At 51.7% G+C, this 15,206-nt stretch overlaps 2 protein-coding genes across 3 annotated transcripts in view; both read left to right on the top strand.

The window, feature by feature from the left end:
• The window catches only part of LOC138349656 (uncharacterized), a 68,446-nt gene extending 54,767 nt beyond the window's left edge, over positions 1–13,679 (top strand). The window contains exons 3-4 of one of the 2 annotated variants that reach the window (XR_011222165.1): positions 9,366–10,863; positions 10,917–13,679. Coding sequence is in view for 1 of the 2 variants with exons in the window: in XM_069301676.1 (XP_069157777.1) it covers positions 9,366–9,520 (155 nt within the window). In the remaining variant the exon portion in view is untranslated. Of the gene's footprint in view, positions 1–9,365 lie in introns of both variants that reach the window. The other variant, XM_069301676.1, reaches the window with a different exon arrangement.
• LOC138350630 (uncharacterized) overlaps positions 1–15,206 on the top strand; it is a 196,876-nt gene that overhangs the window by 62,173 nt on the left and 119,497 nt on the right. The window lies entirely within an intron of this gene.

Raw genomic sequence — 15,206 nt, 5'->3', positions numbered from 1 at the left:
TCTCTGCACCACTACTCTCCTCCTCCTGTGCATCACTTCCGCACCACTATCTTTCTCCTTTGCATCACTACCCTACTCCTCCTCTGCATCACTACCCTCCTCCTCCTCTGCACCACTACCTTCCTCCTCTGCACCACTACCTTCCTCCTCTGCACCACTACCCTCCCCCTCTGCTCCACTACCCTCCTTCTCTGCACCTCTACCCTCCTCCTCTGCACCACTACCCTCCTCCTCCTCTGCACCACTACCCACCTCCTCCTCTGCACCACTACCCTCCTCCTCCTCTTCAACACTACCCTCCTCCTCCTCTGCACCACTACCTTCCTCCTCTGCTCCACTACCCTCCTCCTCTGCACCACTACCCTCCTCCTCTTCACCACTACCCTCCTCCTCTGCAACACTACCCTCCTCCTCTGCCCCACTACCCTTTTCCTCTGCACCACTACCCTCATCCTCCTTTGCACCACTACCCTCCTCGTCTTCTGCACCACTACCCTCCTCGTCCTCTACACCACTACCCTCCTCCTATGCACCACTACCCTTTCCCTCTGCACCACTACTCCTCCTCCTCCTCTGCACCACTACCCTCCTCTTCCTCCTCTGCAATACTACCCTCCCCCTCCTCCTCCTCTGCTACACTACCCTCCTCCTCTGCACCACTAACCTCCTCCTCTGCACCACTAACCCTCCTCCTCTGCTCATCTACCCTCCTCCTCTGCACCACTACCCTCCTCCTATGCACCACTACCCTTTTCCTCTGCACCACTGCACCACTACCCTCCTCTGCACCACTACCCTCCTCCTCCTCCTCCTCTGCACCACTACCCTCATCCTCCTCTGCACCACTATCCTCCTCTTCCTCTGCATCACTACCCTCCTCCTCTGCATCAGTACCCTCATCCTCCTCTGCACCACTACCCTCCTCCTCTGCACCACTACCCTCCTCCTCCTCCTCTGCACCACTATCCTCCTCCTCTGCACCACTACCATCCTCCTCTGCACCACTACCTTCCTCCTCTGCACCACTACCCTCCTCCTCTGCACCACTACCCTCCTCTGCACCTCAACCTTCCCCCTCTGCACCACTACCCTCCTCCTCTGCACCACTACCTTCCTCCTCTGCACCACTACCTTCCTCCTCTGCACCACTACTCTCCTCCTCTGCACCACTACCCTCCTCCTCTGAACCTCTACCCTTCTCCTTTGCACCACTACCTTCCTCCTCTGCACCACTACCTTCCTCCTCTGCACCACTACCCTCCTCCTCTGCACCTCTACCCTCCTCCTTTGCACCACTACCCTCCTCCTCTGCACCACTACCCTCCTCCTCCTCTGCACCACTACCCTCCTTCTCCTCTGCACCACTACCCTCCTCCTCCTTTGCACCACTATCCTCCTCCTCTGCACCACCACCCTCCTCCCCCTCTGCACCACTACCCTCCTCCTCCTCTGCACCACTACCCTCCTCCTCCTCTCCACAACTACCCTCCTCCTCCGAACTACTACCCTCCTCCACTCTACACCACTACCCTCCTCCTCCTCCTCTGCACAACTACCCTCCTCCTCCTCTGCACCACTACCCTCCACCTCCTCCTCAGCACCACTACCCTCCCCCTATGCACCACTACCCTCCTCCTCTGTACCACTACCTTCCTCCTCTGCACCACTACCTTCCTCCTCTGCACCATTACCCTCCTCCTTTGCACCACTACCCTCCTCCTCTGCACCTCTACCCTCCTCCTCTGCACCACTACCCTCCTCCTCTGCACCACTACCTTCCTCCTCTGCACCACTACCTTCCTCCTCTGCACCACTACCCTCCTCCTCTGCACCACTACCCTCCTTCTCTGCACCTCTACCCTCCTCCTCTGCACCACTACCTTCCCCCTCTGCACCACTACCCTTCTCTGCACCACTATCCTCCTCCTTTGCACCACTACGTTCCTCCTCTGCACCACTACCCTCCTCCTCTGCACCACTACCTTCCTCCTCTGCACCACTACCCTCCTCCTCTGCACCACTTCCTTCCTCCTCGGCATCTCTACCCTCCTCCTTTGCACCACTACCTTCCTCCTCTGCACCACTACCTTCCTCCTCTGCACCACTACCCTCCTCCTCTGCACCACTACCCTCCACTCCTCTCCACAACTACCCTCCTCCTCCTCGGAATTACTACCCTCCTCCACTCTGCCCCACTACCCTCCTCCTCCTCCTCTGCACTACTACCCTCCTCCTCCTCTGCACCACTACCCTCCTCCTCCTCCTCCTCCTCAGCACCACTACCCTCCCCCTCTGCACCACTACGCTCTTCCTCTGCACCACTACCCTCCACCTCTGCACCACTACCCTCCTCCTCTGCACCACTACCCTCCACTCCTCTCCACAACTACCCTCCTCCTCCTCCGAATTACTACCCTCCTCCACTCTGCCCCACTACCCTCCTCCTCCTCCTCTGCACCACTACCCTCCTCCTCCTCTGCACCACTACCCACCTCCTCCTCTGCACCACTACCCTCCTCCTCCTCTTCAACAGTACCCTCCTCCTCCTCTGCACCACTACCTTCCTCCTCTGCACCACTACCCTCCTCATCTGCACCACTACCCTCCTCCTCTTCACCACTACCCTCCTCCTCTGCAACACTACCCTCCTCCTCTGCCCCACTACCCTTTTCCTCTGCACCACTACCCTCATCCTCTTTTGCACCACTACCCTCCTCGTCTTCTGCACCACTACCCTCCTCGTCCTCTAAACCACTACCCTCCTCCTCTGCACCACTACCCTTTTCCTCTGCACCACTACTCCTCCTCCTCCTCTGCACCACTACCCTCCTCTTCCTCCTCTGCAATACTACCCTCCCCCTCCTCCTCCTCTGCTACACTACCCTCCTCCTCTGCACCACTAACCTCCTCCTCTGCACCACTAACCCTCCTCCTCTGCTCATCTACCCTCCTCCTCTGCCCCACTACCCTCCTCCTATGCACCACTACCCTTTTCCTCTGCACCACTGCACCACTACCCTCCTCCTCTGCACCACTACCCTCCTCCTCCTCCTCTGCACCACTACCCTCATCCTCCTCTGCACCACTATCCTCCTCTTCCTCTGCATCACTACCCTCCTCTGCATCACTACCCTCATCCTCCTCTGCACCACTACCCTCCTCCTCTGCACCACTACCCTCCTCCTCCTTCTCTGCACCACTATCCTCCTCCTCTGCAAAACTACCATCCTCCTCCTCTGCACCACTACCCTCCTCCTCCTCTGCACCACTATCCTCCTCCTCTGCACCACTGCACCACTACCCTCCTCCTCCTCTGCACTACTACCCTCCTCCTCTGCACCACTACCCTTCTCCTCCTCCTCTGCACCACTATCCTCCTCCTCTGCACCACTACCCTCCTCCTCCTCTGCACCACTACCCTCCTCCTCCTTTGCACCACTACCCTCCTCCTCCTCTGCACCACTACCCTCCTCCTCCTCTGCACCACTACCCTCCTCCTCCTCTGCACCACTACCCTCCTCCTCCTCTGTACCACTACCCTCTGCACCACTACCCTCTTTCTCCTCTGCACCACTACCCTCTTCCTCCTCTGCACCACTACCCTCCTTCTCTGCACTACTACCCTCCTCCTCCTCTGCTCCACTACCCGCCTCCTTTGCCCCACTTCCGTCCTCCTCTGCACCACTACGTTCCTCCTCTGCACCACTACCCTCCTCCTCTGCACCACTACCTTCCTCCTCTGCACCACTACCTTCCTCCTCTGCACCACTACCCTCCTCCTCTGCACCACTACCCTCCTCTGCACCTCAACCTTCCCCCTCTGCACCACTACGTTCCTCCTCTGCACCACTACTCTCCTCCTCTGCACCACTACCCTCCTCCTCTGCACCTCTACCCTTCTCTTTTGCACCACTACCTTCCTCCTCTGCACCACTACCTTCCTCCTCTGTACCACTACCCTCCTCCTCTGCCCCTCTACCCTCCTCCTTTGCACCACTACCCTCCACCTCTGCACCACTACCCTCCTCCTCCTCTGCACCACTACCCTCCTTCTCCTCTGCACCACTACCCTCCTCCTCATCTGCACCACTATCCTCCTCCTCTGCACCACCACCCTCCTCCCCCTCTGCACCACTACCCTCCTCCTCCTCTGCACCACTACCCTCCTCCTCCTCTCCACAACTACCCTCCTCCTCCGAACTACTACCCTCCTCCACTCTACACCACTACCCGCCTCCTCCTCCGCTGCACAACTACCTTCCTCCTCCTCTGCACCACTACCCTCCTCCTCCTCCTCAGCACCACTACCCTCCCCCTATGCACCACTACCCTCCTCCTCTGTACCACTACCTTCCTCCTCTGCACCACTACCTTCCTCCTCTGCACCATTACCCTCCTCTTTTGCACCACTACCCTCCTTCTCTGCACCTCTACCCTCCTCCTCTGCACCACTACCCTCCTCTTCTGCACCACTACCTTCCTCCTCTGCACCACTACCTTCCTCCTCTGCACCACTACCCTCCTCTGCACCACTACCCTCCTCCTCCTCCTCTGCACCACTACCCTCTTCCTCCTCTGCACCACTACCCTCCTCCTCCTCCTCCTCCTCAGCACCACTACCCTCCCCCTCTGCACCACTACCCTCCTCCGCTTCTGCACCACTACCCTCCTCCTCCTCCTCTGCACCACTACCCTCCTCCTCCTCTGCACCACTACCCTCATCCTCCTCCTCTGCACAACTACCCTCCTCCTCCTCTGCACCACTACCCTCCTCCTCCTCTGCACTACTACCCTCCTCCTCCCCTGCACCACTACCCTCATCCGCTTCTGCACCACTACCCTCCTTCTCCTCCTCTGCACCACTACCCTCATCCTCCTCTGCACCACTATCCTCCTCTTCCTCTGCACCACTACCTTCCTCCTCCTCTGCATCACTACCCTCATCCTCCTCTGCACCACTACCCTCCTCCTCCTCTGCATCACTACCCTCCTCCTCCTCTGCACCACTACCATCCTCCTCCTTTGCACCACTACCCTCCTCCTCTGCACCACTACCCTCCTCCTCTGCGCCACTACCCTCCTCCTCTGCACCACTACCCTCCTCCTCCTCTGCACCACTACCCTCCTCCTCCTCTGCACCATTACCCTCCTCCTCCTCTGTACCACTACCCTCCTCCTCCTCTGCACCACTACCCTTTTCCTCTGCACCACTACACCACTACCCTCCTTCTCTGCACCACTATCCTCCTCCTCCTCCTTTGCACCATTACCCTCATCCTCCTGTGCACCACTATCCTCCTCTTCCTCAGCACCACTACCCTCCTCCTCTGCACCACTACCCTCCTCCTCCTCCTATGCACTACTACCCTCATCGTTCTCTGCACCATTACCCTCCTCCTCCTCCTTTGCACCACTATCCTCCTCCTCCTCTTCACCACTACCTTCTTCCTCCTCTGCACCACTACCCTCCTCCTCTGCATCACTACTCTCCTCCTCCTCTGCACCACTACCCTCCTCCTCCTCCTCTGCACCACTACCCTCCTCGTCCTCTTCACCACTACTCTCCTCCTCTGCACCTCTACCCTCATCCTCCTCTGCACCACTACCCACCTCCTCCTTTGCACCACTACCATCCTCCTCCTCTGCACCACTACCCTCCTCCTCTGCACCGCAACCCTCCTCTCTGCACCATTACTCTCCTTCCCTGCACCACTACCCTCCTCCTTTGCACCACTACCCTCCTCCTCCTCCTCCTATGCACCACTACCCTCATCCTCCTCTGCACCACTACCCTCCTCCTCCTCTGCACCACTACCCTCCTCCTCTGCACCGCAACCCTCCTCTCTGCACCATTACCCTCCTTCCCTGCACCACTACCCTCCTCCTCCTCCTCTGCATCACTACCCTCCTCCTCCTCTTCACCACTACCCTCCTCCTCCTCCTCTGCACCACTACCCTCCTCCTCCTGTGCACCACTACCCTCCTCCTCCTCTGCACCACTACCCTCCTCCTCTGCACCACAACACTCCTCTCTGCACCACTACCCTCCTCCTCTGCACCACTACCCTTTTCCTCTGCACCACTACCCTCCTCCTCCTCTGCACCACTACCCTCCTCCTCCTCTTCACCACTCCCCCCCTCCTCCTCCTATGCACCACTACCCTCATCCTCCTCTGCACCACTACCCTCCTCCTCCTCCTCTGCACCACTACCCTCCTCCTCCTCTTCACCACTACCCTCCTCCTCCTCCTCTGCACCACTACCCTCCTCCTCCTCTGCACCACTACCCTCTTCCTCTGCACCACTACCCTTTTCCTCTGCACCACTTCCCTCCTCCTCCTCTGCACCACTACCCTCCTCCTCCTCCTCTGCAATACTACCCTCCCCTTTCTCCTCTGCACCACTACCCTCCTCCTCTGCACCACTACCCTCCTCCTCTGCACCACTAACCCTCCTCCTCTGCTCCACTACCCTCCTCCTCTGCGCCACTACCCTCCTCCTCTGCACCATTACCCTTTTCCTTTGCAGCACTACCCTCCTCCTCCTCCTCTGCACTACTACCCTCCTCCTACTCTGCACCACTACCCTCCTCCTCTGCACCACTCCCCTTCTCCTCCTCTGCACCACTACCCTCCTCCTCTGCACCACTACCCTTTTCCTCTGCACCTCTACCCTCATTCTCCTCTGCACCACTACCCTCCTCCTCCTCTGCACCACTACCCTCCTCCTCCTCTGCACCACTACCCTCCTCCTCTGCACCACTACCCTCCTCCTCCTCTGCACCACTACCCTCCTCCTCCTCTCCACCACTACCCTCCTCCTCCTCTGCACCACTATCCTCCTCCTCTGCACCACTACCCTCCTCCCCCTCTGCACCACTGCCCTCCTCCTCTGCACCACTACCCTCCTCCTCCTCTGCACCACTACCCTCCTTCTCTTCTGCACCACTACCCTCCTCCTCCTCTGCACCACTACCGTCCTCCTCCTCTGCACCACTACCCTCCTCCTCCTCTGCACCACTATCCTCCTCCTCTGCACCACTACCCTCCTCCTCCTCTGCACCACTACCCTCCTCCTCCTCTGCACCACTACCCTCCTCCTCCTCTGCACCACTACCCTCCTCCTCCTCTGCACCACTACCCTCCTCCTCCTCTGCACCACTATCCTCCTCTGCACCACTGCACCACTACCCTCCTCCTCCTCTGCACCACTGCACCACTACCCTCCTCCTCCTCTGCACCACTACCCTTCTCCTCCTCTGCACCACTACCCTCCTCCTCCTCTGCACCACTACCCTCCTCCTCCTCCTCTGCACCACTGTCCTCCTCCTCTGCACCACTACCCTCCTCCTCCTTTGTACCACTATTCTCCTCCTCTGCACCACTACCCTCCTCCTCCTCTGCACCACTACCCTCCTCCTCCTCTGCACCACTACCCTCCTCCTCCTCTGCACCACTACCCTCCTCCTCCTCTGCACCACTATCCTCCTCCTCTGCACCACTGCACCACTACCCTCCTCCTCCTCTGCATCACTATCCTCCTCCTCCTCTGCACCACTACCCTCCTCCTCTGCACCACTACCCTCCTCTGCACCACTACCCTCCTCCTCCTCTGCACTACTACCCTCCTCCTCCTCTGCTCCACTACCCTCCTCCTCTGCGCCACTACCCTCCTCCTCTGCACCATTACCCTTTTCCTTTGCACCACTACCCTCCTCCTCCTCCTCCTCTGCACTACTACCCTCCTCCTACTCTGCACCACTACCCTCCTCCTCTGCACCACTACCCTTTTCCTCTGCACCACTACCCTCATTCTCCTCTGCACCACTACCCTCCTCCTCCTCTGCACCACTACCCTCCTCCTCCTCTGCACCACTACCCTCCTCCTCTGCACCACTACCCTCCTCCTCCTCTGCACCACTACCCTCCTTCTCCTCTGCACCACTACCCTCCTCCTCCTCTGCACCACTATCCTCCTCCTCTGCACCACTACCCTCCTCCCCCTCTGCACCACTGCCCTCCTCCTCTGCACCACTACCCTCCTCCTCCTCTGCACCACTACCCTCCTTCTCTTCTGCACCACTACCCTCCTCCTCCTCTGCACCACTACCGTCCTCCTCCTCTGCACCACTACCCTCCTCCTCCTCTGCACCACTATCCTCCTCCTCTGCACCACTACCCTCCTCCTCCTCTGCACCACTACCCTCCTCCTCCTCTGCACCACTACCCTCCTCCTCCTCTGCACCACTACCCTCCTCCTCCTCTGCACCACTATCCTCCTCCTCTGCACCACTGCACCACTACCCTCCTCCTCCTCTGCACCACTGCACCACTACCCTCCTCCTCCTCTGCACCACTACCCTTCTCCTCCTCTGCACCACTACCCTCCTCCTCCTCTGCACCACTACCCTCCTCCTCCTCCTCTGCACCACTGTCCTCCTCCTCTGCACCACTACCCTCCTCCTCCTTTGTACCACTATCCTCCTCCTCTGCACCACTACCTTCCTCCTCCTCTGCACCACTACCCTCCTCCTCCTCTGCACCACTACCCTCCTCCTCCTCTGCACCACTACCCTCCTCCTCCTCTGCACCACTATCCTCCTCCTCTGCACCACTGCACCACTACCCTCCTCCTCCTCCTCTGCATCACTATCCTCCTCCTCCTCTGCACCACTACCCTCCTCTTCCTCTGCACCACTACCCTCCTCCTCCTCCTCCTCTGCACCACTATCCTCCTCCTCTGCACCACTACCCTCCTCCTCCTCTGCACTACTACCCTCCTCCTCCTCTGCACCACTACCCTCCTCCTCCTCTGCACCACTACCCTCCTCTGCACCACTACCCTCCTCCTCCTCTGCACTACTACCCTCCTCCTCCTCTGCACCACTACCCTCCTCCTCTGCACCACTACTCTCCTCCTCTGCACCACTACCCTCCTCCTCTGCATCACAACCATCCTCCTCCTCCTCCTCCTCCTTAAGAGATGGGTGTGAGGAGTAACCAGGTGTGGGCTTCAGTGTTCCCTTTCATCTGCAGGTGTGGGTGGGGAGAGTTTGCAGGTGTGGGCTTCAGTGTTCTCTTTCATCTGCAGGTGTAGGTGAGGAGAGTTACCAGGTGTGGGCTTCAATGTTCCCTCTCATCTACAGGTGTGAGTTTGGAGAGTTGCCAGGTGTGGGCTTCAGAGTTCCGTCTAATCTACAGGTGTGGGAGGGGAGAGTTGCCAGGTGTAAGCTTCAATGTTCCCTCTCATCTGCAGTTGTGGGTGTGGAGAGTTGCCAGGTGTGAGCTGCAACGTTCCCTCTCATCTACAGTTGTGGGTGTGGAGAGTTGCCAGGTGTGAGCTGCAACGTTCCCTCTCATCTACAGGTGTGGGTGGGGAGAGACTCCTGCGAGGACTTCACCGGAGGGGCGTCACTGGTGATGAACTTTGGATTTGGATCCAGGACAGTGAGGAGAACAAGAAGTACCTCCAAGAGCTCGGTGCGTCGTTTAACAATTTTAAGAATGTTTTGATATTGTAGATTGTTGAGACCTTGTTGACTATGATGTACATCTCTCAATGAAATGATTACATCTCATCAAGTATTAGATGTACATGTGTAGATGTACAGTAATCTACAGATGTACATGAGTAGATGTACAGTAATCTACAGATGTACATGTGCAGATGTACAGTAATCTACAGATGTACATGTGTAGATGTACAGTAATCTACAGATGTACATGTGTAGATGTACAGTAATCTACAGATGTACATGAGTAGATGTACAGTAAGATGTATATGATGTACTCCAGATGTACTCCTTGTACTTGTGCCAACCCGCAGATCTTGATGTTGCAACTGCTGTGTACTGGTCACTATATATCTTCTGCATTGCTCTATTGCTAATTACTTTCTTAATCTGTGATAGACTCTGTGGTATGTAAATGTCTACATTTCTTCTCTTAGTTGCAAGTTTTGCAGCATCGTCTGCAATGTCATTTCCAGTTATTCCCATGTGACTTGGCACCCAGTTGACAGTACCCAACGGCCTTGATGTTCCAGTGTTTGCATTTTAGTATGCTGGTGGAATGAATGAGTTTTTGTATGCTGGTGGAATGAATGAGTTTTTGTATGCTGGTGGAAGGAATGAGTTTTTGTATGCTGGTGGAATGAATGAGTTTTTGTATGCTGGTGGAATGAATGAGTTTTAGTATGCTGGTGGAATGAATGAGTTTTTGTATGCTGGTGGAATGAATGAGTTTTTGTATGCTGGTGGAATGAATGAGTTTTTGTATGCTGGTGGAATGAATGAGTTTTTGTATGCTGGTGGAATGAATGAGTTTTTGTATGCTGGTGGAATGAATGAGTTTTTGTATGCTGGTGGAATGAATGAGTTTTTGTATGCTGGTGGAATGAATGAGTTTTAGTATGCTGGTGGAATGAATGAGTTTTTGTATGCTGGTGGAATGAATGAGTTTTTGTATGCTGGTGGAATGAATGAGTTTTTGTATGCTGGTGGAATGAATGAGTTTTTGTATGCTGGTGGAATGAATGAGTTTTAGTATGCTGGTGGAATGAATGAGTTTTTGTATGCTGGTGGAATGAATGAGTTTTTGTATGCTGGTGGAATGAATGAGTTTTTGTATGCTGGTGGAATGAATGAGTTTTTGTATGCTGGTGGAATGAATGAGTTTTTGTATGCTGGTGGAATGAATGAGTTTTTGTATGCTGGTGGAATGAATGAGTTTTTGTATGCTGGTGGAATGAATGAGTTTTAGTATGCTGGTGGAATGAATGAGTTTTTGTATGCTGGTGGAATGAATGAGTTTTTGTATGCTGGTGGAATGAATGAGTTTTTGTATGCTGGTGGAATGAATGAGTGTTTGTATGCTGGTGGAATGAATGAGTTTTAGTATGCTGGTGGAATGAATGAGTTTTTGTATGCTGGTGGAATGAATGAGTTTTTGTATGCTGGTGGAATGAATGAGTTTTTGTATGCTGGTGGAATGAATGAGTTTTAGTATGCTGGTGGAATGAATGAGTTTTAGTACGCTGGTGGAATGAATGAGTTTTTGTATGCTGGTGGAATGAATGAGTTTTTGTATGCTGGTTGAATGAATGAGTTTTAGTATGCTGGTGGAATGAATGAGTTTTTGTATGCTGGTGGAATGAATGAGTTTTTGTATGCTGGTGGAATGAATGAGTTTTTGTATGCTGGTGGAATGAATGAGTGTTTGTATGCTGGTGGAATGAATGAGTGTTAGTATGCTAGTGGAATGAATGAGTTTTTGTATGCTGGTGGAATGAATGAGTGTTAGTATGCTGGTGGAATGAATGAGTGTTTGTATGCTGGTGGAATGAATGAGTGTTTGTATGCTGGTGGAATGAATGAGTGTTAGTATGCTAGTGGAATGAATGAGTTTTTGTATGCTGGTGGAATGAATAAGTGTTAGTATGCTGGTGGAATGAATGAGTGTTTGTATGCTGGTGGAATGAATGAGTGTTAGTATGCTAGTGGAATGAATGAGTGTTTGTATGCTGGTGGAATGAATGAGTGTTAGTATGCTAGTGGAATGAATGAGTTTTTGTTTGCTGGTGGAATGAATGAGTTTTTGTATGCTGGTGGAATGAATGAGTTTTTGTATGCTGGTGGAATGAATGAGTTTTTGTTTTGATGATAGTGAGAATGAGTTTTGGTATACGTTGTTTGTATGAGTTTTGGCATGTTGGAGGTATGAATGTATTTTATTGTGCTGGTGATACCTTTCTTGAGGTTACCTTGAGGCCGTTTAGGGCCTTACCGTCCCCGCGGCCCGGTCCTCGACCAGGCCTCCTCGTTGCTGGACAGGTTAACCAGGTTGTTGGACGCGGCTGCTAGCAGACTGTCGTATGAATCACAGCCTGGTTGATCAGAGCTTATCAAGTTCTCTCTTGAACACTGTGAGAGATCGGGTAGTTAAACCCTTTATGTGTAGTGGAAGATATAGATAAGCAGCCTTCCAGTCTGTAGTGGAAGATATAGATAAGCAGCCTTCTAGTCTGCAGTGGAAGATATAGATAAGCAACCTTTCAGTCTGTAGTGGAAGGTATAGATAAGCAGCCTTCCAGTCTGTAGTGGAAGATATAGATAAGCAACCTTTCAGTCTGTAGTGGAAGGTATAGATAAGCAGCCTTCCAGTCTGTAGTGGAAGATATAGATAAGCAGCCTTCCAGTCTGTAGTGGAAGGTATAGATAAGCAGCCTTCCAGTCTGTAGTGGAAGGTATAGATAAGCAGCCTTCCAGTCTGTAGTGGAAGGTATAGATAAGCAGCCTTCTAGTCTGCAGTGGAAGATATAGATAAGCAACCTTTCAGTCTGTAGTGGAAGGTATAGATAAGCAGCCTTCCAGTCTGTAGTGGAAGATATAGATAAGCAACCTTTCAGTCAGTAGTGGAAGGTATAGATAAGCAGCCTTCCAGTCTGTAGTGGAAGGTATAGATAAGCAGCCTTCCAGTCTGTAGTGGAAGATATAGATAAGCAGCCTTCCAGTCTGTACTGGAAGGTATAGATAAGCAGCCTTCCAGTCTGTAGTGGAAGGTATAGATAAGCAGCCTTCCAGTCTGTAGTGGAAGGTATAGATAAGCAGCCTTCCAGTCTGTAGTGGAAGATATAGATAAGCAGCCTTCCAGTCTGTACTGGAAGGTATAGATAAGCAGCCTTCCAGTCTGTAGTGGAAGGTATAGATAAGCAGCCTTCCAGTCTGTACTGGAAGGTATAGATAAGCAGCCTTCCAGTCTGTAGTGGAAGGTATAGATAAGCAGCCTTCCAGTCTGTAGTGGAAGGTATAGATAAGCAGCCTTCCAGTCTGTAGTGGAAGATATAGATAAGCAGCCTTCCAGTCTGTACTGGAAGGTATAGATAAGCAGCCTTCCAGTCTGTAGTGGAAGGTATAGATAAGCAGCCTTCCAGTCTGTAGTGGAAGGTATAGATAAGCAGCCATCCAGTCTGTAGTGGAAGGTATAGATAAGCAGCCTTCCAGTCTGTAGTGGAAGGTCTAGATAAGGATTTGTCTCCTGATTTTATGAATAAGTTTTGGTATGTAATTGGTATATTAGCATTTTCTACACTTTATTATCAATATGACTTTCTTTACTATTGTTTATTGGATCACTATTATTAGTTTTGGGTCTTTATTTGTTACGAGATCTTAGTTATTGTAACATTTTAGGGATTTTATACATTTGGGAATTTTTGTCTGACTTTAGTCTGTCTTAACCTTATTATCCTCAAGATCAAGCAGGAGCATATATACACCTGTGTTATTGTAAGTTGTTTAATGTACAACTGAATACAGTAAGTTGCCGACTGTAACTTACAATTATGCATTAAGCAGCTTACCGTATATGTACTTTCATATTATCAGTATCCTATTGTAAACTTGCTCTAATACAGTAGGAAGCCTTTTGGGCACTTACTTTATTACAGTAAGTAACGTACTGTACAAGATCTTTTGTACAGTAAGCAGCTTACTGTTCAAGTAGTTTAATACAGTAAGTGTCCTTCTGCACACTTAAATGAACAATTTCTTTAGTAAAGCAACTACTATATGTACACCTGCTTTGATACTGTAAGTAGTACTGTACTATATTTTATATAGTAAAGTACTACAACTATTAAAGTAAATACATGCATTATTTGAAATAAAGTAACATACAACTTTTTACAATTTAAACACTTATTTTCACTCATTCTCTGAGGCCTATTGTTTGGAGGTATTACCTTGCTAGTGGTATATGATATGACTTTTTCAACAGAAACAGAGTAAGACAAATCCGAGTGGTAAACGTTGCCAATGGTCCTCAGGACTCTGGCCTGAGACCTGTCTTGTTTACCGTATATATAAACCATGTTGATACAACACTCAAGTGCAACAATACCTAGTTTCCGATGATACAAAAATCTACATTGAAATAAATTAAGAAAAACTTAAAATCGTTACAAGAAGACTTAGGGTTTTAAAATTTAACAAAAGATTTGCATATGCTGGTCAATATTGGCTATGCTCAATTTAATATTACTTTGGCTTTCCATTAAATGACTGGAGAGGAAGGTCTCATTTTGATAATTTTCTCACTGATGATGATCTAACTGGTTACATCTGAGGGTATAAGACTCAGTGATTGTGACAACCTTTCCTGACATTTTCCTGTCACAGACACCTTCACTATACCTCACTATCAAACTGTTGCTCCTGACAGTGAGAACAGTAACCAACCTTCATACATTTAACCTGGGAGAAAGCCACTATTGCTGACCTGTATAAGTTTGGAGTGCCTACTTCACGGAAAACTTTATAATATTCCATATATCAACTAATGCAACTTTCTGCACTATTCATCAGTGTAATTTCCATCAAAACAGTTTTAATGACAATTTTTTGGCCATCTGTCATGTCAGTGCTAGTTAAGGAAGGGGGGAGAGAATCCTTCTAAAAAACAAATTTAAATTGGTTGGAATTGCCACGTTAAAGAATTCCAAATTACATCTGTATTCACCTAGTTGTGCCTGCGGGGGGTTGAGCTTTGGCTCATTGATCCCGCCTCTGTACTCACCTAGTTGTGCTTGCGGGGGGTTGAGCTTTGGCTCATTGATCCCGCCTCTCTACTGTCAATCAACTGGTGTACAGATTCCGGAGCCTGCTGGGCTCTATCATATCTACATTTGAAACTGTTTATGGAGTCAGCCTCCACCACAACACTGCCTAATGCATTCCATCTGTTAAATACTCTGACACTGAAAAAGTTCTTTCTAACGTCCCTGTGGCTCATGTGGGTACTCAGTTTCCACCTGTGTCCCCTTGTTCGCGTACCACCAGTGTTGAATAGTTTATCCTTGTCTACCCGGTCGATTACCCTGAGGATTTTGTAGGTTGTGATCATGTCTCCCCTTACTCTTCTGTCTTCCAGTGTCGTAAGGTGCATTTCCCGCAGCCTTTCCTCGTAACTCACGCCTCTTAGTTCTGGGACTGGTATAGTGGCATACGTCTGAACTTTTTCCAGCTTCGTCTTGTGCTTGACAAGGTACGGGCTCCATGCTGGGGCCGCATACTCCAGGATTGGTCTTACATATGTGGTATACAAGATTCTGAATGATTCCTTACACAGGTTCCTGAAGGCTGTTCTGATGTTAGCCAGCCTCGCATATGCCCCAGACGTTATTTTTTTATGTGGGCTTCAGGAGACAGG

Source organism: Procambarus clarkii, chromosome 46 (genome assembly GCF_040958095.1).
Source record: "Procambarus clarkii isolate CNS0578487 chromosome 46, FALCON_Pclarkii_2.0, whole genome shotgun sequence".
NCBI lineage: Eukaryota > Metazoa > Arthropoda > Malacostraca > Decapoda > Cambaridae > Procambarus > Procambarus clarkii.
Note: the sequence above shows the minus strand (reverse complement) of the source record. Positions and strands in the feature narration are given on the sequence as shown.